Below are 23,795 nucleotides of genomic sequence, written 5' to 3' on the forward strand. Positions count from 1 at the left end.
TTATGTAACCGATGTTATTATTCAGTAATCCAAGCTATTGTATTTATAATAGACGTTTCGTTTACCACCTTCCGTTTATTAATATCGGATGTCCATAACTGCTGGTTAGATTTAATTTTACACATTTATTAAAACTTAGTTACATTACAAAACAAATAAAATGAATTATTATGGATGCAACGACCAGCCTTATAACTTAATCTACAAAGCGATCACGTCCAACCCTAGTAAGGAAAATAACTTAAAAAAGAAATACTAAGCGTATAGTGCAAGAAGTGCATAAACAAAACGCCAAAAATTAAATTACGAGTAACACTGAAAAGTATACAATTACCAAACTTTATCTCAAATAAAATAAAAAATAGACTAACAACTAAAAGCCTATCTTCCGGTTCATGAATTACAATGTACTTCTTTGACAAAAGTATATATAATTAACAAAAGTTACGATTGAGCAGGATAGCATATGGTTAAGAAGTGTTAATTTAGAAGACTTTTAAAAGACGTTAGACGGCCAACCGTATGGAGTCGGGGAGCGTATTCTATAACTTATTGGTGAAGATCCTAAACGAATTGCCTAAAAAATAAGCAGTGAGATGGAATTTCCATCTATTAGAGGATAATATCACATAGTTTGTTGTATTTCATGTAAGTGATGCAGCGGCATTTAATGTTTTCATATTAATGAATTTATGAACTAATAATCAGTTTAATTGGCATAACCTCTTTAAAATACTTTAAGTACATTTTAGAAAAATTGACGAAAAATATAATTTATATTCAGTTAGTTTTATTGCTATGTTTTAAACCAAGAGTCAAGCCGAGCCAAAAGAGTAATTCGAAGTCCGATGAAATGATAAATTAGAACAAAGATTTATCGATAAATATCGAAATAAAATCTTAGTTCAGTAAACAATGCCATCACGTTTTAGGTACTTAACTTTAGTAAGGTTGATAGTGATTAAGCTATTCTATGTTTTTATTTAAGTAATCGTATGTTTTAATAGTAATACTCACCATGATATCAGGCTGTTGTCACACAAACTAGGAAGCATATGGGCAAGGTTTCATATTTATAATATTTTATTCAACCGCTACCATTGTTTCGTGAAAATGTCTTGATAGAGATGTGTTTACTTTCATCGATACTTTGCACACAAAGCAAATCAAATTATGTAAATGTCTGATTACTTTATCGAACAGTAGCTATTTTGTTCTGTAAGTACTTCTGTTAGGCTGTTAGGTGTTTTGTTTTATAATTTTTAGGATGTTCAAAGTGAACAGATAAAAAGTAAAAAAAGGCTTGAAAAGTCAGCGTTTTTGAATAAGTGAGGTTAAAAAAACGTTTGTTGTACTCAATCTCAGTTTACCCGAAGTGACAAAATCCGACGAGGACATAAGTAAGCACAGGACTTGATATCTGAATCCATATGTCCTTGATTGACGATTGACACGCCCTGGAGTATACCTGCATCACCTTGTCTGTCGACAAAGCTAGCCCATCACCAATCGTGCTTAATTTTCCGCCACGTGAGCTTTGCATCGCATTGTTTCGCGGCACTAGTGTAATTATAATCACTGCCTTCATCGTAAGATAATCATTAAAACTTTCCTAAACACTGCACGAGGAAGTCTTTGACATAATTACACTTTATCTTATACTTAGCCGTTATTGTAATTTTCAAATACAAATATTGAGCCTCATTAATTTAAGGAAAGATAGAAGATTTAAGTTTATGCCATAATTAAGTATGCTTATTGGTGAAAATATATGTATTTGGTATAAACATTAAATCAATCCGACTACTGGTAATTTCGTTATAATATCCAAATCTATTACCATATCATTACTATTACATGAATTAGGGAACACTTTTAATGAATACAAAACAAAAATATTAATTTTCCATGTTTCAACTAAATTTTGAGATATATAGATTTACTTTCTATTATTAATTTCAACATAATTTCCCTTTTCGATAAAGATTCTTAAATTCTATGAAAAAATCTGTTAAATATTTGTTTTTGGTTTATCCAGATAATCAAAATGTCTATTAGGTAGAACTCGATTTATTTCCATGATTCAGTTCATAAACATTAGAATAAGCGCTGGTATCTCCTCTTCCATTAAGCCAAGTAGCGGGCATGCATTTTCACAAAGATGAATGGATATTATGGAGCCTGTGTTTCATTAGTATGAAGAGAAAAAAGTAAATGACAGTTACACATACGCCACGCGTCCATCCCGTATGATCCAGATAGAGCATAAATGAATTAGAAGTAGCGTTACGTAAAGTGCGTGCCTCGCATAAACTTTAGGACGTCACATATTTGAAGTTATACAAAAAATACTATCTAATATCTTTTTACTGCCTTGTGGGAAACTACAAAACTATTTGAAATTTTTAACGCCTTTTCGCAATAGAATAGCAATTACAGCTGCATACTTCAACAGGCGATATTATTAATAGATTTTAAAAACATCTATAGAGATTATCAACTCGGAAATCTTGTAACAAGGAAAATAAATAATTATGTAAGTCATGATAAACAAGGTGGAATTTTTTGCCACGAATACGTGAAACGAGCATGTTTTCAAAAATAATTGTTTCTGTTCAAAACAAGATATTCTTCATACGTAGATGTAGGTATAGGTATATAGTTAGATACAGTATTAAAATACTTCCTGTAGGCTGTACGGGTGGTAATACGAGTATTCATACATACTTTTGTCACTAACTCTTAAATGCGCATCTATGATCAAGTATAATCATGAGTTGAAACTCTACTTTGTTTCAATTTAGTTATTTTTGTAATGATCATAAACAAACCAATGTGCCTTTCTTCAAATACAGTTGACGGTTTATAAGCGTAAATTGTAGTTGACGGCGCCAACAAAATAAATAATTATTGACAAGAAATATTTATTTCATTACAAATAATTAGGTACTTAAAATATACAGGAAGCTTTACTTATGGAAAAATATCACTTAATAATAACTTATTTGTACTTGTGGTGACAACAAAAATTTAATTATGTATACATATTATAAAATGAGTTCACGATTTAAAACAAACAATTAAGGCACTAATGTTTTGTAAGCATACCGTTGATTACTTGATAAAAGAATGATGTAAAAATAGAAAAAGACTTTCCTCAAAGCTATCTATTGACCTTTGTCGAAAAACTTTCTTTTAAATTGGTCAGGTATTGGTCACCTCAACTGTCCTAGACTGATTTCTCCCTCACTTTTACTATATCTGTTGGATTTTGTCTGACAGACGCTAACTTCACCTTCACTTCGAATGGGAACAACAAAACTATGCTCTGAACATTTTGAAGATGAAGAACTAAATTCAGATATAGATGTAACTTTATGTCTCCTGGAACGCCTTTGTAACCTCCTCATCTCACCAACACTTATGTCAGATGATGTATAGTCTTCTACTGAGCTAGAGTTACTTGAAGCAAATTTAGATCCTAATTTTTGTATATCTTTATGGTTACTTTTAGCAAGAGAAGCCGATTTAGGCAACTGCAATTGAAACCTAGGTGATGATAAATTGATTGTTATATCAAACTCTTCTAAATGAACAGAGTTGTCCGACGCAACTGTTGCAGGTAAGTTTTTTTCGCTTGACAGTGCTATTAAGGGACTGGTTTGCTTATCTATAGTTACAGACAAAGCTAACGGCGACGTTGTTCTTGTTTTAGTTCTTGTAGGTGACGTCATGACGCTTTTCACACGCGCTGGCGAAGTTTGAGTGTTTTTTTGTACTAATGAAATATTTTTATGGTCGATATAAGCTTTGGAGTCATTTGAAGTAGACGGTTTATTTATATTAATTATTAAATCACTATATTCATCTACAATAAGTTTCTTCATAAACTCTTTTTCTAATTTAAACATGTTTTCGACTTCATGTTTAGGATCTATAGATTGATCGTTACGAATTGGAGTATCAATTCGAGGTGATGTTTGTGTCTCTTTCAGCGAAATTTTATTTAATGCGTTGCTTTGTGTTGCATTCTCCCGAGTATCAATACTATGGATAAATTCAAATGTCTCTATTTTATGTTTTAAGGATAAGTTTGATACCTTCACAGAAATTCTGTCATGAACGTGTTCTTTTTTACTAGGTATATCATGGTCAACGTCAATTCTTATGGAATCATTTAAATATGGCATTTTATTTGAAGATTCAGACTTCTCAAATATCCCATTTGAATTGTCAGCCTCAAAATCATCAGCATACGTATTATCTGGACTGTTAGTGGATTCTCTATTGTTACTTGAAGTTTGATTGCTATCAATGCATTTGTTTATGTTTTTGGATAAGGTGATGCTTACTTTTTCTTCAATATCTAAAACTTCCTGAAGTAAGTTTTCATCAGACGTAGTCAAAACCTTTAAATTACTTTTGTTTTCGTTCTTTTGAGAAATCTCATTACTAAATGAATTCTGACGACTTAGAATTTTGTGTAAGATTGGACTGAGCGGTAAATCATTTCTATTTGATACGTGCGCTATTTCTTTCTCGATGTCTTTTACATGAACACCGCCTAAAGTTAATTTTGCATAAGGAATGTATTCCGAGTGATTATTTAGCGTTGTTTTCGGTTCAGAAAGTTGTTTGTCTTCATTTTGGGTATTTGATATTTTTGTTGTTTTGTTCAATTTCAATTGAGGCTTACTCTCTTTCGAGGATTGACCGTACACTGCACTTAATTTTCTTTTCCAATCATTCAAATTCGTTTGAGCTTTCCTAGAATCCAATTTCAAATATTTAGTTCCGGGTCTCTGGGTATTTGGCTTTTTGGTGTCTTGTGGGAAAAGATTTTGTTTTATATTTTTTGTTTTACCTACAATATTTGGTGATGACTCGCTGCTTTCATAAGATACCATTTTAGATATTTTTCGTACAGGGGCAGTCTCGAAGTTTACCTCAATTCTTTGAAGCTCCTTACTGGAGGATACTGTAGGCAAATCGTGATTGACCGAAATTACGCAAATATTATTTTTGCCCGTTGAGATCTCTTTAACGGTATTGGAATCTGGTGTAATGTCTAATTGTGCTACTTGTTGTATTTTAAATTCACTTCTAATGTTTATGCTGGGCATTTCTTGAATTTGAAATTGTTTTTGACATCTATTTTCGTCATCTTTCTTAATTTCTTGATACACAATTTCATTATATTGGACGGCTCTTTCTTTACTGGGTATATTTTTACTTATCAAATCTAAAGGCTTATTATTTAACACATAATTGGCACTCTCAGGTATATGAACAAGCTTAGTTCGAGAAACTTCTAGGGTTTTGGTTTTTCTTATTTCTTTAAAAGAATCACAGCGAACTTGTTTTTTTCGTAATTCATTGGCAATCAAATCTTGGATTGGAGTAGGGCTCTTATGTGAAGTGGATTGCGAAGGAATAATAAATTTATTACCATGAAATTTTGCATCAACTACTTCTTCAACATGAACCTTTTCATTAAAATCTTCATCCAACGGTGTCGGCAACGTTTTAACTTGTACCCCGGTTTCGTGATATTTCGATAACTCTCCAGATATAACTTTCAGGTTATCTGCAGTCGATTGCAGCATGTCATGCAACTTTCTCAATAAATATTCATCTTCAGGCCTTAGTGCCGGTTCAGGCTTCCATAAATCATCATCCATTATTTCAATAATATCCATCCTTTTGCTGCTCTCAACCTGTAATATTGCATATGTGAAATTATCCATTTAAATTAAAAAATGAAATACATAATTCGATTGCTTAAAATAAAAGTAGATACAAATTATTTACCAAATATCGATCGACTGGGTAACAAGAGGCTGACCTCATCTGTTGGTCAAACAAAGGGGCTCCGGCATTCTCTCCTGCGGTCCTGGGTGCCGTTCTGGAAACAAAGACAAACTCACCATATTAGCAAAAACATGAAAAATAATTTTTAAAAGGTTTTTTGTTTTAATTTTATTCAATTGAAGTAAAGAAAGGGATGTTTAAATAAAAAGGCATTGTTACAAAATCACATCAATTGTATTTCACCAACATTTACATTAACGTCTTAATCGAAGCATTTCAGTTGCTTGCAGTAAGAAAGGTAAGTCTTGTGACTCCTTTACCAGTCTACCAGTTCAGGCGGACTAAAAATTTGTTTAAGAAAAACAAAGTTTGCTAGTACAAGAAACAAATAGAATTATAAGTAACGGCAATGAGATTAAAATAAATATACATACATAACATTTTTGTTAGTCGAAGTAAAGATTTGATACGTAAATCTATAAGACGCAGAGCGCAACGGATTTTAAATAAAATCCCACTAAGAGCAAATATATAAATTCGACACTTGTAATGTTTCTATAGTTCACACATTGCATTTTTATAGAACACTATTAAATGTATTATTTCTTTAAATAAAAAGTGAAATCATAGTATTAATACATCAATTTCGAATCCATCATAAAATTAAGTCACAAGTTAACAATGTTAAAAGACAGTGTTACAATAAGAAAATCCCACATTGGATATAAAATATAGACAGTTGGAATACCTAGAATAAAGAAAATCTTTCGCATATGTGATTTACATAAATAACTACTAAAAGACTCACAGTACTAAGTAATACTGACTGGATAGCCTTGAATAATCTAGCGGCTAGAACCCATTAAATCATTATTATGTACAAGTTAATAATATATACAAAGTAACCGTAGATATATGTACAAGAATATCTAAAATAAATAATGGACATGTCAATTTAATTGAACGCATCGAACAGTAAGAGATAAGGTCATGTCGCGTCTGACGGATATGACATTTGATAACCGCGGAGATTACAGACATTTGTAGTCGTACTTGCGTTCGCCCCACATTCCACTACCACGCCCCGATGTTCGACCGTCAAATATATCCGGCCAATTATAATAGTGGAAACGTGTCTATCTGTCAAACAGATAATAGAAGAGACTCTTTCGAGCCAAAGCGAAAACGAAAAACGGCCGCCATCTGATAGCCTTCGAAATTGACACACTAACTGTAATAACATTATGACATACAATGATAATTATATAATGATAATTACTTCACTTTATACAAATATAGCAGCGAGTTTTAAGAGTTCCTATAACGGCCGCGCAATCGCGGATCAGATTGACATTTCACAAAATGACTAGGTGCGCCCCGACGCGTGCGCAGGTCTCGATAATACTGCAGCCGAACCTCACTTAACCTTACAAAATAATCAACCAAACATTTAGTGCTCAACGGAGCGAAGAGTACTTTAATCCAATTCCGATTTACTTAAAAAGAAACAACGATACCTTCTACGTAAACGAACAAAACTTGAATCATGTCCGGGCCAAACATCGAAAAACGTAACGGAACTCGAGCCGCTCAAGAATAGCTTCAAGGAAATTAAATGTTAATTAAATATGCGCAGTAGGCAATAATATATTTGTATATTTTTAGTATATGTGCTATCTGTACATAGAGCGATACGCGTTAAATATTTCAAACTACATTTTACAGTCAGTAATGCACTACACAAAATGTCATGATCATTATTATATTTTATACATAGTAATTATGAAATACTTGTACAGTATATAAATAATCACATAAATAAATGCCAAGTTCACTATGGTTCAGGTCCTAAAGGTAACTAAGAAAATGGCATCTGAAAAGTTCTCGAACAAAAAATCGATTAAACCAATTCGTCGCACGAGAAACGCTTCAGATCAATAACTATTTTAACGACATAAAAATTTCTGCGACAATGATCATAAAATTATTCGAAATCGGATATGTACCATATTCAGAATATTGTATAGCTCAGATAAGAACTTAAAAAACATCCGAGATCTTAGTTTTATTCCTGCAACCTCATTACGCTGAATACAATCCATAAAACCTTCGGCCCCTCGGTAGGAGAAAGCCCGATCCGAATCACCGATCAGTATACTATTCATATAAGACTATTTACAATTGTATGTACAAGTGTTCCGATCGCGGTGGGCCCCGGGCCTCGAGCCGCTCCCGTGTGTGCGCAGAGCGCTTGTCGGCGGCGAGCTGCCGCACGACACTCCTCCCCTGGTCATTCACAGTGAGAGGGACAAGAGATAAAGTCTACGCGGCGGCACGTCGTCCTAGGTTTCCCTTTCTTTCTTAGGTTTGAATTCCTCTCCTAAGATTGTTGCGATCTCGCCCTGCATGAAAGCCCAGGGGACGGTTGAATTCGCCAACGGGCACTTTTCGCCACTTGGACAGTAAACCTGTAAATAGAAATTCGATTTTCAAACCAGATTCTATCTATCTATTCATATAGAACATATTGTAATTACGTTACGTTATTTGAAATAATAGGTATTTTAACTAACCTCGGATCCTTGCTGTCTCTTGATTGAATCCCGGGAGCAAGGGAAACAGAACTTGTGATGTTGTTGACTCGGACATTGAACAAAATGCGTATCCTCGAGGCGTTCTTGGCAGAGCGTACACTTTAGCAACGGGGCTGGAGCGGGAGCCGCCGCATCTGTTCCCTCACCGGCCTCCGTGGACGACACGGACGTCGTAGAAGACACGTGTCGCGAGCCCGACGACCGCCGCCCGCCGTTCGACCCTGTCGGACCGGATAAATCAGATTAGCTACTGTCTGCATAACACAAATACTATTTATAAAACCAACTACAAGCAATCAAGATGTGCAGACCGTAGCTGTTGAGTATGGGCAGAAGCGGTCGTCGGGCGCCGCGCCCGATTGCGGTAATCGCGGCGATCGGACGCCCGCCCGAGTCCGACCCACTATACGACTGCGAGAAACCGCGTAAAATTTAAAATTCCATCCACTGGGAAGCAACCGATCAATATAATTTATTTTCTAGTTTCAACCTTGGGTTTTAACATTGCTTACCTGATGAATTGGGCGAATGTTGACTTGAGCGGCTAGCGGATCTTTGGGGCGGTGGCTGTGGCGGTGATCCTCCAGTAGAACGAGGGGATCCAGGAGGTAAAGTATCCGTCACTGACATAAGTGCGGCCATCGGCGAAGGACCGGCTCCAGCACCAGTCACCGGAGGAGAACCAGCTGTTCGACCCAATGGTGATCCAGCTGAACCATTCGTTAGTGGAGCACTACCTCCATAACCTACAATACAAGAAATTAATATATAAATCCTTATTAATGAAACGTCATGATAGAATAAAGATATGGCACTAGAAATATTGTTATTTTCTATTAACAATTTCCCCTAAACATATGTTAACTGGTAATAAACGAAACATGTGTGTGACAAATAACAGTCAAACAATAAAAAGACATCGTTTTGAATCGTCCGAACAAGTACACGCTCAATATTGCATGACACATCGTTTGCGGTCGACCAGCAATAGTAAACATTCACACAAGCAAATAATATCACAATATGTATAAATAACATAGTGTATGTATACGCTTACGTAGCGTCTGTGTGTAGCGCATGTGTCACCGCCTCTATTTTAATAGTACGTTCCTTCCCGCCAAATGTCGATTTTTCATTATAATATGTAGTTGAAAATGTTTTAGGACGTACATTTCTTTTCACATTTGTCAAATATCAAAGTTTATACCCAAGCTTGTTCTTATTTTATGTAGTAGATTTCGCATGTCTATCTAGTTAATCTAATTGTTATTTGTAAGTATTTTTTTAAATATTTAATTAATTTGTTGCTAGTAGATACGCAGTTCATTTGGTGGTTAATTGTACGATATACTATTATTGTTTTTTAGAGGCTCAGACTATTGTAGGTAAACGCGAGTTGAGGCGCGGTCCATATGGCGTTCGTGACGTCACGCAGTGACCTTTTTAGCCGTCGGCTTGTGGCGCGCCGCGATCCCTACTCAGTACACACACGCCAACGGAATGTGGTCGAACAACTCTGCCAAGCGTAGGCAGGCGCTATATTTTTTCGCTGGCCTACCTACATACGTACGCGAGCGAAAATGTCGTCACGCGATGTTGCCGCACCGCACGGTCGCGCTTGCATTCACGGCGCGAGCGCGTTTACATTACGTGGGTGTTTGTACGTACACTCTTCGCTAGTGTGCAAGAGGCCACGACTGCTTGCTTTCGAGAACGCTCAACCAGCCGAACCAGTTTTGTATTTATGGAGTCAGTTAATGTTAATGCACCTACCTAGATAATATAAATCCCTGGTACCCGAGCTAACATTTGCGAGAGATATGTTTTTAAACATACGCTTAATTTTTGCTGCTATTTGTCTGGACTAATTACAGTATGTTATGTTTGGTAGTTTAATTCATGGTCTTTATCTTCAATAATCTAAAGAATTTAAGTAATGACGTAAGTAAGCGTCACTTATGTATTATGTATATGTAGTGACTGAGGTATGAAAATAAAATGTAAATTTCATTATGAAGGAAATATTTTATATGTATGCCAGATTTAGGATAATGATATATTTTATACTTTTAATTGGCAAAACTATAAAAAACCCACGAAATCTTTGTATTTTGGGAACAGTTTCTTTGTGAAATCTTAAAGTGGTAAATTATTTGTTAATGCAATGTTTAGGGTTGTAAAAAGGATGAATAAATAAATACGAAATAAAACGTTATAAACGATCACAAATATTAAGACAAATATATCTGATGCCATTTAAGAAGTTAAAAAGTCAGTGAATAACTTACCGTTACTTTTAAAAGCTGCGTCAAATGACGGAGTACGTAGTGGATGTTTTTCTTGTTTAAAAACACGGTCAGGTGCAAATGGAGCCGCCAGAGAAACTGCAGGCAGTGATTCCCCGCGAGTTAGAGGAGGGCGAGAGTGTTCCTCTAAAAGCCTTTTAGCTGGCTCGTGATGATTTTGATGATCATCATCATCTAACGGTCTCTTTAAGGTTAATCCAGGAGCAAGCCGAGCCCCACCGTGAGATGGTAAATGAGCTAGGGGTAGATGAGCTAGCCTTCTACCCTCATGTTCTTCTCTTCGACCGCCGTACTCTGCTAGTAAGCCAGCGTTGGTAGTTGGCCGCGAATGATGTAATGCAAATCCAGCAGTTGGTGCATGATGTGCAGGAGGAGCTGGTTGACCTCTTGTACCCGATTCTGCACCATTTTGATGAGCCTCTAATGGCGCACGGTGGCCACCTTTGGTATGTGAGGGCCCGCGGCCTTCTTGAAAACCATGTGCACGTTTGAGTTGTCGTGCTGTATCAAGCACTACTTCTATTCTATCAGCACCTTCGTAGTTAACACATCCACGACATACCGGTTCCGAAAACTCGTGCAGCATCGCCCAAGGCATGCGAGGTAAATCGCATAAATAGCAATGCTGCCGCTTTTGCATCACCGACATTTTGATGTCTGATGTTGAACGTGGTCGGCGATATTCGCTTTTTGAAAAAATTTTCACTTATTTATTTATTGAATTAAGACACACTGTCACCATGGTACACGGGAGCACTATTATCACATGTAACGCAGTTGCGAGGAAACGTTCAAAAGCACTCGCTTCGTTCGATGGCTGACGAGAGACTGAGCTGGGTCGGCCGCGAAGGTGTGCGGGGTCGGGGCGGTAGCGGCCATTATCGAGCGGTGACGTCAGCGCGCGCACCGCGACGCGCCGAGGACGAGCCGTTAGCCCGACGCGGATGCACCCCCCGCACCCCAACCCTCATATTGCCTTCAACGCTATCGCCCGATAATGAACACGGTACTTGCAGCGTACTCTGCTAACGAAACCCTATACATGGTGTATCAAATCAGAGTTTTTGCCGACAAATATATATACGATAAATAGTACATTATTGTAGGCAACAATTAGGCAAAGCCATTCATCAAAGCAGCATCCAACAGTAGGAATATATGAGCCAATCACAATTAATTTTAAAAAAACTACGTATGTTTAGCTAGCTAATACGACATAAACATATACATATATATTTCTGTATCTAAATATTAAGTAAATTTTCTAAAAACAAATATTTCATGGTAGTGTAGGTCAATCCGAAATCTAAAAAAATAATGTAGCACTAAAACCTCTTAGGTCTGGGCCTCAGATTTCTGCATTTGTTTTGTGATCATTTGTTTTTTGTAATTGATATGTAGCTCGCCGTTGACTTTTTTTGGCTTTCTAGGGTATGCAGGTTTCCTCATGATGTTTTCCTTCGCATCAACGCATGAGCTAGTGTTAAATGCCACCGTGGCTGGAACCTACGACCTCATGGATGAGAGTCGCACGCCGAAGGCACTAGCACAACATTCCTCTTACTACTAAGTAGTAGTAAGAGCATCTGAAATTTAGCGTATCTTTTCATCTATATATTCAGAAATAAAATATTAGGTTAGTACACAGCAGAACGCAACAAATCACGACTTTAAGCCCATTGCCGTCAACTCGTTGCAAATAGCTATAGATTCCTAACAGAACTCATATTATTCAACGAAAGTAAACAGCTGCCGCTCTAGAATAACAATTAACGCTAACACGTATAGCCGACGTGCTCGATGCATTAAATTTCAATCTATTCTCACTCGGTTTCCTTTCGGACGGCTGCATTCTAAATTATTATTATTATTATGGAGTAACGCGGTCGGATCCGGCTGGAGGACGGGAGTGGGGTAACACAACCGGTACAGCGGCCATCTTGAGACGTGACGTCACGTGACGAGTCAGCCAGCGCGGTGCGGCAACGTCTCTCGCGCCGCTTACCATGTTTCCTCTTTATTTTTGTTGTACTTTTAATAATAATTTGGTCTCTTTGTTTTTTTGCGTATTCTGGTCGTAGAACAGTTATGCGGGCAGGTAATGGGCGGATTATAGTCAGAAGTTATAGAGAATTCTTTATTAGATTTCTAGTAGGTATGATTTCGGAAATCAGTGTAAGTTGTTTACGATAAACTTATACTTTTGTAGATTATCGACAAATTTTATAAGCGTAATAAATAAAGGAATCAAATATACCTAAAGTATTTGTTACTTTTTAAATTTAAATACAGATGTATAAAACGGATTCAGTTTAACGAAAGATAGGCAGGTAAAAACACATCTGATAAAAGATTGCAGTATAACTGTTATTTTAGTATTGAAACGGTAAAAATAACGTTATCAGGTAGAATACAATCTCAACGGATTGGGAGTCCAGTCAAATCCGATTACACCTTTGTTCGTGATGAAGTAAAGGGAAGATTAAATTAACTGATTGCAATTTTACTGAAGGGATTTACACCGGATAGTTAATAGAAATTAACATTTAAATCCTTCACTCGATTAAAAAATAGCGTAGAACTTCGCATTTTAGCTGACAATCAAAATTTCTATAATAGATGCAGACATAGACCTGACATAAGGCAAAGTAGTTTAAAAACAACATGGCGAGCTAAAGTGTTCAAGATAACAAATAACAATACAACAAAAATATATTTTGTTACACAATGTGTGTAACAAAACGCCAGACTAACTGTCTTTGGGAACATATTTCGATGATAAAATTACATAGTATTGCATAGGTGTTAGTCGTGCTTAAGTCCACGGTATAAAATGGAAGCGGGGAAGTATTGGAAAATGATTACAAGGATGAAAGACTGATGGAAGAATTTTGATGAGACCTTCACTACTTCGCAGGTTTACTAATGCTTAACATGGACTTAAGAGCTGATTTACATGATCAGGATTTTTGTACTCGGATAAAGGCTATATTTTTATTTTTTATTGTTCGCACTTGTTAGCTTACAAATGTAAAAATAACTTAATTTCCATTGTGTAGAAATTAGACCAACCATCGGATTGAATTCGTCGTTTAGCCAAATTATAATCGTTCTAAAACAAAAGTGCAAATGGTTAATTAAAAAATCCATGTCTACTTGGTAATAGCGCATGCGTGTTGCTGTGCCGTTGTTCTAAAGTCCAGCACGTGTCTGATTTGTTTATTTACATCTTTGATGAGACGGAGAATTTTAAATCTGCCAATCTTTAAATTCGTTTATCTGTTATTACATTCCTGGCTATTAGATTAGACATTTAGACACAAAAATAAACATAATTTATGTTTTTAAAAACTTATATACCCATTACATAAGTCTCGAACTGATATTTCACACGTAAAATGGTAAATTCACACTTAATTTATAGTTAGTTAATGTAAAGTTCACCACATCATACATAAAGATAATCTACAGTAGATATATAAGGTAAATTTTGTATAATATATGATATTATGGTTGACATTAATGTTACAAAAATACAAATAAAATGAAAGCAAAACAGCGGATTAGGTATGAAATAGGCACTTAACAGTCCTTATTTTTGAAAATTGATCGATCATATCAGTTATTTAGTGGAATTTAAAAAAAATAACTTATGACCACCTGCCTTTAAAAGTTTGTTGGAGTTTCGATCAATATTATAATGATTGTGGATGGCATATCAGTGCGATAAAACGTGGCGCGGCTAAGTTCATGGCGCAGCAGACTTGTATTGATTTTCACGAACCGGACAGTTATTGAAATTTTAGCTGGACTGTATCGACCGTGAACTTATATTCAGGATAAAATTTAATCTCTTATAACACGACCTCTAAACATATTAAAACCATTATTTATCCCGCAATCTCCATGGTGTATTTCGACATAATTTCCAGGATACTTGATGATGTCATTATGTCACTAACGGAAGACGTATTGATGGAGGCAAAGCAACTATGAAATGATTACTTACTAGACTTACTTAACATCTGTCTATGAATACTCGACTTCTTTCAGGTAAACTGTAAGATTAATTTGGACATTTCGTAATTGATATTTCGGTTGTTTTGTCAAGATACCAAATTATATTCCATTTATAACCACAATAAACTATATACTACACATGATAAAATTAGAAGAATTCGTTCATATGTTCCATTATCAGACCCATCACGTATTATAATTCAAAGAATTGATACCTACATTTTGGTAGATCACCTTTTACAGATTATTACAGAAAGCTCACGTATACTGTGTCGGGAAATCGATAGTCGGCCGGTCAATGCGCATGCGCCCACTCCCACACCACGTGTCACTGTTTATTTACGTTCCCCACTCTGACAAGCTTTCAACAGTCAAAGTGCAGGATATTTTAGGAAAAAAATTGCAAAACCTTCTTGACGGCATTAATTAAATTGTGTTAAAATCATAGCTTTTGTATACAGACAACAGACTTAAAACAAGTGGGTAATGATGTGATTTGGCAACTTTTTAAAATAAATATTTTGGCCTTTGACCAACCAGCACACCATTTTAGACAAAATAAATTAAGATAAACGAATTCTTGTCAGATAGGTACACATAAAATTACATAGAAGATATATGGATAAAGATAAGTCGCAATTATTACGTACCCTATATTTTTAAATCAAACTGCTAGATTCCAATTATCAGCGAGGCCTGTAAGCCCTTGAAATGGAGTATAAAAGTGGATTAAATCGCCAAAACATGTTGAATCACAGGCGCGGGCCTGTATTGATCGCTGACGTCACACCCAGCCATTAGAGGTGGCTTCTTAACATCTATTTTGTATACATTTATCGTTTTTTGACCTATTTGAATTACATAAGCGTCTGTGTGGGTGGAGCGCTCAGACAAAGAACTCATTTCTATGTTTTTAGGACGAATCGGTCTTTGCGAAATTGAGAGTTTTAAACTAGCGAACTTAACTCAGAATAAGGTGATATTATTTCTTATCTATGAAATTTACTTGATAACTTTAAGCATGATCGTCGTTTTCTATGATAGAAAAATGGGCTAGTTGCGTCCTCCGTTAAGAGAAGAGTCAGATAAACTGCGCAGCTTATAATATTCAAGACGTCTGTAACATATATATTAAATAAATTAAAAGTCGTATTTTTTATTTAACGGGGGGCAAACGAGCAGAAGACTCATCTAATGTTAAGTGATACAGCCTCCTATAGACACTTATTTGCCAGCCTTTATCTGCATCTGGTTGTATGGACACAGAAGTTTTTCTTACCTGAATCAAGATACTAAATCGTTACCCTGAGCGACATATTTAGTAATGAATGATAATACTCTCTATTAAATCAATACCCTGAACTGTGAAGAGCAAGCCTTGACAAAGCACCTATCATTTTATAATAAATTTAAATTCCGCAAGCCAACAAGAAAACCCTGTTTCAAAATTCATGTCCTACAGCCAAACAGCCCGAGAAACTACGCAGTGGGGAATGTAAATTACAGCAGCCTAACACGTACATGTAAGCAATTTGGCAGTCAAAAGCCAGTCTGCGCAACCCAATCGATATCGCGCATGCGCAATGGCACCAGCCCCGAATCAATAGTTGGGTTGGTCCACGTCACCCCCTATTGCATCTTTTGGTACGTTTCACCGTAACGTTACGATAGGTCGTTGCTTTTCTGACATTCTTAATAGAGTTAATAGCCATTTCTTGGTCAAACAAATGCCACGCACTAAAGTGAATCTGGGTTAGAAAAATAATGAAGGGTTTGGTAACCAAACACATGACTTATAGCTAATATGACATAGTCTGAGCGGTAAGCCCTTCGTGGGATTTCAGGTCGCAGTCCTAAATTCTTTGTTATATTGACAGCACTGTTACGCCAATATAAATAATAAGAAATAAACAATTTTTTTGAAAATAAATAAAATGACACGAGAATAACGATTATAATTAGCTTTTCGCATAGACTCTGGAAAAATATCACTAGAAAGAGATGTTTTTAATATTTGATTAAACAAGCGACGAGGTAAGCTCAATTGCCAATGATCCACTCTGCTGCTACCTCCTAGGGCGTAATGAGAACTTTCATTGGAGTTAGGATCAGATTTGAATGACGTTGTAGCGATACGATTTAGATTTAAATGAATATTTTTTAGTATCAGAATATCAATATAGATTATCATATCATGTTATCACATATTTTTGAAAAGTGGTACGATCGGTTGAACGAACTGATAAAACAATTTTATCAAACAAAAGAAATTATATCAACAGGTTTTGAAATCAAATGGACAATATGTCAATAAATTAATTGATTAATCATTAAAAAAACCACTTTAATTTGAAATTAAAGGGTTGCTCATGAAGTGAAGTATGCCCAACGACATTGAACATTACGTAAGCTGTACCCAAAGAGAATTATTACAATTTGAAAGCTTATCGAGCTACGAACACCAGGTCACGAATATATAAACATTGAATGAAACGTTCTTATGTTGGATTTCGAGCAGCTGCCAATAAATAAAGGGTTATTATTTGATTATATGCTACTTCGTTTTGATTCTTGCCCTAAAATTTAAAACACCTGTTCGACATGTGCTAAAGGGATACTTTTCTCACGGTAACTTCGGCATAACCGTCTTTTAAATTTATCTTATAAATAGTCCAATTAACAAATTAGCCGAATAGTCATTGTGAGGCAATCGTGGCGTCTGCTATTAAAAAATCGATGGCACCTACAGATCATTTATTACCTGTTTTCCTATGAACTATAAGTGAAACTATTATAATATTAAACAAATGAAGATCTGAGGTGTATGCAGGATTGTATAGTGAAATGGAATCCAAAATATGAATTTTTTTATTAAAATAATTTTCAGTAATTAAAAAATTCCACACCGGCTTTATAAGCTCACTCAACGAATATTGATGAGGAATATATGAACAACATAACTTCAAATATTTGTCTTGTAATTTTAATGCCATCTTAAAAAAGGAATGTTTCTTTGTCGACAAGGAGTATATCAGATCAATATCAGCTGCAGAATCCTTGGCCCGAATCCCGACGTGACCTGGTCTATACTTACAGTCACGATATCTTTTATCATACAAAGATGTGATTTCAATACAATATTTAAAGTAATATTCAATTTGGACCTATCTAAAGATTTCAAAGCCTGCAAATAAGTTAGTAAAAAGCCTCAGATTTCTGTATTCGTTTCCATACTCGTTATTCTTGTTTAGGCTTCTAATCAGTCTAAAGAACACTTAATAAGAGGTGAGAAAGGTCAACAACTGTAAGGAAATTCTTAAACAGCATCACCTCATTCGGTAGCTAACATTCGTTGAAAATGTTTTTATGAAAAACATTAAAATTATTTTGCAATCATGTTTGCAGAGCCAGAATCCAAGATGTTATAATTAAAAGGATTTTTTTTTCACCGGCAAAGAACATTGAGAGATTGAAAAATGCATCTATAGGCAATAGCAAGCATAATTTGCTCTAAACATTAAAAAAAAAAGTTTTGAGTTGTTTTTTAGAAAACTCGGAAATAGGTACTTAAAATGAGATGCATGAGCTCAAGAATTTGTTCGCATACAATTAATCAATCAAGAGAAAATAATCATTAATTCACATTTTATAAGTACAATAATTTGATTTTTAACACGTACCTATTGAAGTACGAAACAGTAGAATAGTCCTATCAACCAACACATAACATTTGAAAATGTTCATTCCTCAACGTAAGCAGAGCAATTATGTATTCTGTGGCAGAAGGTTTATTAGATACGAGGCGAGCATCACCAGAGAGATCGATACCCTGGCGTAACCCGGGCACATCCTTGGCCCGGTTAACTTGCCCGGGTGAGGCTGAGGAAACATCGTGCCAATACTGTAGCCTTGTAAAGTATTAGGGTGCTTAATGCTTCAACGCGAATTCCATTTTATATCATTTATACGTTTCGGGAAATTACTATGTACAGACTTCAAAAATATTTTTGCATATCAAGCTCATGTAACAGCATCTATGGACAACTGCATCAAAATGGTATTGACTTAAACCGCTCTCGTGGCCTACTGGATAACGCACATAACGTCACAATTATTAATACAAATGCCGACTAATGGTTAAATATAATGGTGAATCCACAGATCTCTTCTTCTTAAGTCAACTTAAAATGAAATACAAAAATTAAGACTATCAATAATTATTAACGTTTCAATCGAATTAGAAAATATGATAAAGAGAGTATACGCAGAGAAAGTTTGACCTATCATGTATATCTTAAATTTTTGACCTCGAGATTTTAACTGGGTTACGGGAGTGTTTACCTGGAGTGACCCAGGAAAATCCTTGGCCTGATTTGCGAACGCTACAAGAATGCTATATTATATATTATTAATTATTGCTTCTCATTAAAAATGACAATATGAACCGAGCATAAAAGGGTTCATCTTGTTAGGTCTGGGCATCAGATTTCTATATCGGTTTCATGATCATTTGTCAGTCTAATAGGCAAGTATGTGATCAGCCTCCTGTCACACACTATCGACTTTTAAGGTCTAAGGCAAGTAAGTTTCCTCGCGATGTTCTCCTTCACCGTTCGTGCATAGCCGGGGATCGAACCTACAACCTCAGGGATTGAAAGGTAAGGGGTGTAGGGTATTTATTATATAGGCCTGTAGTCGTCACGGATGAGTAATTGTTAAAGATTTATGGAATTAAAAATGTCCAGTTCCATCAAACTATTATTGTGGGTCTGTAACTATTCAATTGATAATATTTCTTTATAAGTGGGTGATCAGTCAGGTGATCGCCTCTTTACCTTTACCGATCGAGGCTTTACCTGGAGGTTGTACATTACCGCTGTATGTCAAAATTATTGATGTAGCGGCAGTCACAAAACATTGTAAGCATATATTTTGGTTTGGAAAATATATATATATTTTAATGATATCATTACAATAAATTAAAAACCTCAATTATACTATTCTGCAATTGCAAATATTTTTAATTACAACACATGCTTTGATTATACGCCGCGGTTGAGGAAAAACTAATATAGGCAACGTTTTCCTCACTTATCTACGCAGCATTTAATTCAAATACAATCGACCCGCCCAGGCTTTCCACAAGTGCTTCTACATATGCAGTCGTTTATATAAGCATCGTTACATAGGTTACAAAAGCCATTAGGTAAAGATGTAAAAACGTAAGAGACGCGAATAACGCGACGACTTGCAATGACGTAGGTTTCCTTAAACCAGGTAAATATAGTCCGTTGAGTGAACTTACAAAAGGGTTTTCTTTTAGTGTCTCCCTTACCGGAGGTGAGCCTGTCGGTTTTGTCTCGTGCGAGAAGCAAGTCTTCCGCAATACACCAAAGCGAGATACCGGCAAACTTCTTGAGCGTTAAACAAGGGAGTGGGGGAAAGTTTGCGCATCGTACACAGCGCGGGACACAAACGTCAACTGATCGTGTGATTTTACCAATCACACGATCGACACGTCATTCTCCCGACGTCGCGCACCACCAAAACTTACCACCTACGTACTATCTGTTGTTGTTTTTTCTATGTGTAGGAAGGAGTTGCCGCATTAAATAAATAAAAATCCAAATTTCATCGCGTATTAATTATAGCCTAGTTTAGATACCTACTTTGTAGTGTTGTGTTACTGTGAGTTTTATTTAGTCAGTTTTTATAGGTAATATTAACTTATTTATATTTATTAATTTATATATTAACATTACATTTTAAATAATATATTGAATTGTATTTTTCCTGTGTTACCTAAACATTTGTGGTTTACCTGTTTTTCATTTATTATATTCGGTTGTTTTTCAACAAGTTTTAATTTGAAATAAAACAAGGAATATGACCATTAAATTTAATATCCATAAATACTGATAAGGGACATTGTCATCCTCACATTAAGAGATCAGAATGCCACATGGCATTGGAAATCTTTAATTCTTAAGATTTTTTATAAATTGTACCTTTTAAATGTGACGTGTTTAAGAAAAAAATGGCAATATTCGCATGATAATCGAAAAACTAGTTTCGTAAGACTCATACCGACCGTATTATTTACCGACAGATAAGACGTAAAAACATTCCGACATGGCGTTACTCGAAGGTCAGTCAAATACAGGCCCCTTTATTCTACAGACAGCAGGGCTTTGTGTATTACTTACGTACATATGTTGATATAACTATAAAAAGCGTTTAGTGGATCACATTCAAACAAATTCGAAATAACAGAATTTATTTTTTAATATTCTACTATATTGTGAAAAATAGCTGCCATCAAAAGGCCGCTAAGTATTTGACAGGCTCCTACAAAAACTTCCTCAGATCGAAATAGCTATGCAATACTTAATTGGCATGCGTTGCACCTTGCCAAGGAAAAGCGTGATAACCTCAGGGAAATAGTACAGATTGGCTCATGAATTATTGAAGAGCCACCGTAACGTTCAGTAATTTCAATTTAAAGCCCCGAAGCTCCCAGAGGTGGCTTTGGCTTTGGGCTAGGCATACTAAGCGTTCAAGCCTATATGGTCTATATTGTATAAGTAAGTGTTCGATTATCTGAATTTTCTTAAACATATTAACGTTTGAGACATATCAATGTGATTGATCCGTCGTGGTTCCATTGACCCAATTTCCGATATCTCCAAAGCCTCACCAAACAATCAAACATTTATACACAAAATACACGTGCAAAGTGCCCTTGGAACATCAAATATAGAAACATGAGAATTAGATAACGAGTGATGTAATGTCAGACATGTTGAATATTAACTTATGGTAATGTCTGTAATGAGGAGGAAACTGCTATCGTTGCATACATTTGCGGCGATTAGAGGGTTTTTTCAAGACTCACGTGGTCGTAGGGCAACGCTACGTTCGAATTAGCAATATGGTCCATATTGCTATTTACCGACCTTTACGCAAATTAAGTTCAAAGTCATTGTTCTCTATAAAGTTTTGACAGTTTGCTAGAAAATAATCATTCATTTTCGTTAATACGAGTATGTTGTTGCAATCTGTTGAAGCTTGTGAATAAAATTAAAATAAATCAGTGGTGCTACAATCTATTTAGGTCTGGGCCTCAAATTTCAGTATGTGGTTAATGATCATTTGTCAATCTAATACGCAAATATGTCAGCACAGGCCGTCGACTTTTTGAGTCTAGGCTTGCCGGTTTCCTCGCGATGTTTACCTTTACCGTTTGAGGGAAAGCGAAATGTGCACATAGACAGAAAGTCCATAGATGCGATCGCACCTACGACTTTAAAGCTTGTGATGAGTGACATTTATTCTAACATTACAAGATCCCAAAAAATAATGGCACTAACGGAATCCTACTCTAGACTTACTTCTAGTTCCTTGCTAACTCTTATATTCCGTTGTTATTAGTTTTATTGAGTACATCACGGTACCCCCTTCTAATAAGATTGATTACAACCTGTACAAAAATAATTCCTAAAAGGAGCCCAAAATAATCGATCAATCAAATCTTCTAGTTTTGACATTCTGATTTGGATAACAGTGTCGTCACTATCAATTCCATATCATGACCGTTGCATATTTGCGTGATTTATCAGTGCAATGCAAACATCCTGCTGAGACTTGGGGCAATAAACAGCCGGGTTCGGCTGATACGCGAATGGAAAGTTTCTTGGGCGATAGCTTATCAAGCACGCAGGTCGACCGTGGTGACGCGACGCAACTGTCGCTATATGACTTGACAGACGTAATAAAATACATATTATTTACCTACATGCTACAAAGCAACGGTGTCAATCAAGATTTAATAAATGTATTAGGTAGAGGTCGATGGCTCGTAATATAACATAAATTATATATAAGAAAAAGCAATTTTACTAAAGATATAGCCAAAGATATATAATATATATCCAAAAATGAACCATAGATTTACGAAAGGAAAACATCAATAAAAAATATTGAATACATTTAACTAAGCAATACCTAATTCGGTGTGTGTATGTGGCGTGCGCTCATGATGCAGGTGATTTAGCGCTATGGATAATCATAAAAGGTATTTTAAGCATATTTCGCGATAGCTCAACCCAAGACTTACACTACCTTAAGGTTATCCTGACAAACTATAAGGAAGATCGGCTACCAAGAGAAAAAGAATTGCCATTCATACAAGTATAATTAATATATTAAAGATCAAACTAAGGGATATAAAATAATCTAGTAATATCCAGCACAAATAGCAAACCATTGTCACCAGTCAATATGCCACATCTGCTTGGTAAATCAATTGATAAGCGATAACAGAAGATAACAATTATCACATGAGGACTATGACGGCTTTACATAAATTTAAGCGCATTACGCAATCGCATAGTAAAATACCAAGTAGTCTTCTTGAAGCTCCGTCTGGCTATCGCGTGTCAAAAGGTTAAGTCAAATATCATCATCTTACGTGGCAACTACATTAATGATATAAAACAAAACGCTGCAACAGAATTACAATCAACACATGATACACTAATTGGATCATTCAAAACGAATATATATTGAATTGTAAATACAAGAACTTTAAGCGCATAATCGCCGGGCTACTAGTAAAATGATAACAGTTTTATTATTAGTAGGTAATCACGTTTATTTACAGTTTGTAGTACGCAATAGTACTTATCGTTTTATGTATTACGTCTTAAATTAATTCTTTCAAAATTATGATCGTAATAAATGGACGAAGGAAAACATGGAATAATGGTCTTGTTGAAGATCTTTATTTATTTTATTATTCAATGCGGGAACTATTTATATTGAGTATCGACATCACATAAAAAACAAAAACAACAACACATTAAACAGTAATAGATGCAAATATTTATAGACTATTTCTTACAGTAAAGGAACTGATATAAAGCAGTTGACGGTTCACTCAACGGACAATAAACAACATCTATCTATGCAGTTAATGCCCTTTTCGAAAGGTATATCAAGGCATTGATAAATAGTGCTTTAAAACGATTCACAATTAGATTCTAGCATCTAGATAACATGTGTA

The 23,795-nt window shown here is 35.5% G+C and overlaps 1 protein-coding gene across 2 annotated transcripts; it reads right to left on the reverse strand.

Annotated features, from left to right (window-relative positions):
* Positions 1-2,926: 2,926 nt before the first annotated feature.
* On the reverse strand, positions 2,927-11,559 carry LOC123713965 (interferon regulatory factor 2-binding protein 1). 2 transcript variants are annotated; one of them, XM_045667885.1, is made up of 4 exons: positions 10,694-11,559; positions 8,918-9,151; positions 8,385-8,626; positions 6,016-8,279 (listed from the first exon to the last, which is right to left on the reverse strand). In XM_045667885.1, the coding sequence occupies exons 1-4, from the start codon at positions 11,358-11,360 to the stop codon at positions 8,154-8,156; spliced, it is 1,269 nt and encodes a 422-aa protein (XP_045523841.1). In that variant the 5' UTR covers positions 11,361-11,559; the 3' UTR covers positions 6,016-8,153. The 2 variants fall into 2 exon arrangements, with proteins under 2 accessions (XP_045523840.1, XP_045523841.1); XM_045667884.1 differs by lacking the exons at positions 6,016-8,279; positions 8,385-8,626; positions 10,694-11,559 and adding exons at positions 2,927-5,717; positions 5,812-5,905 and having other exon boundaries at positions 8,918-9,055.
* Between the last annotated feature and the right edge of the window lie 12,236 nt (positions 11,560-23,795).

Source organism: Pieris brassicae, chromosome 9 (assembly GCF_905147105.1).
Source record: "Pieris brassicae chromosome 9, ilPieBrab1.1, whole genome shotgun sequence".
Lineage (NCBI taxonomy): Eukaryota > Metazoa > Arthropoda > Insecta > Lepidoptera > Pieridae > Pieris > Pieris brassicae.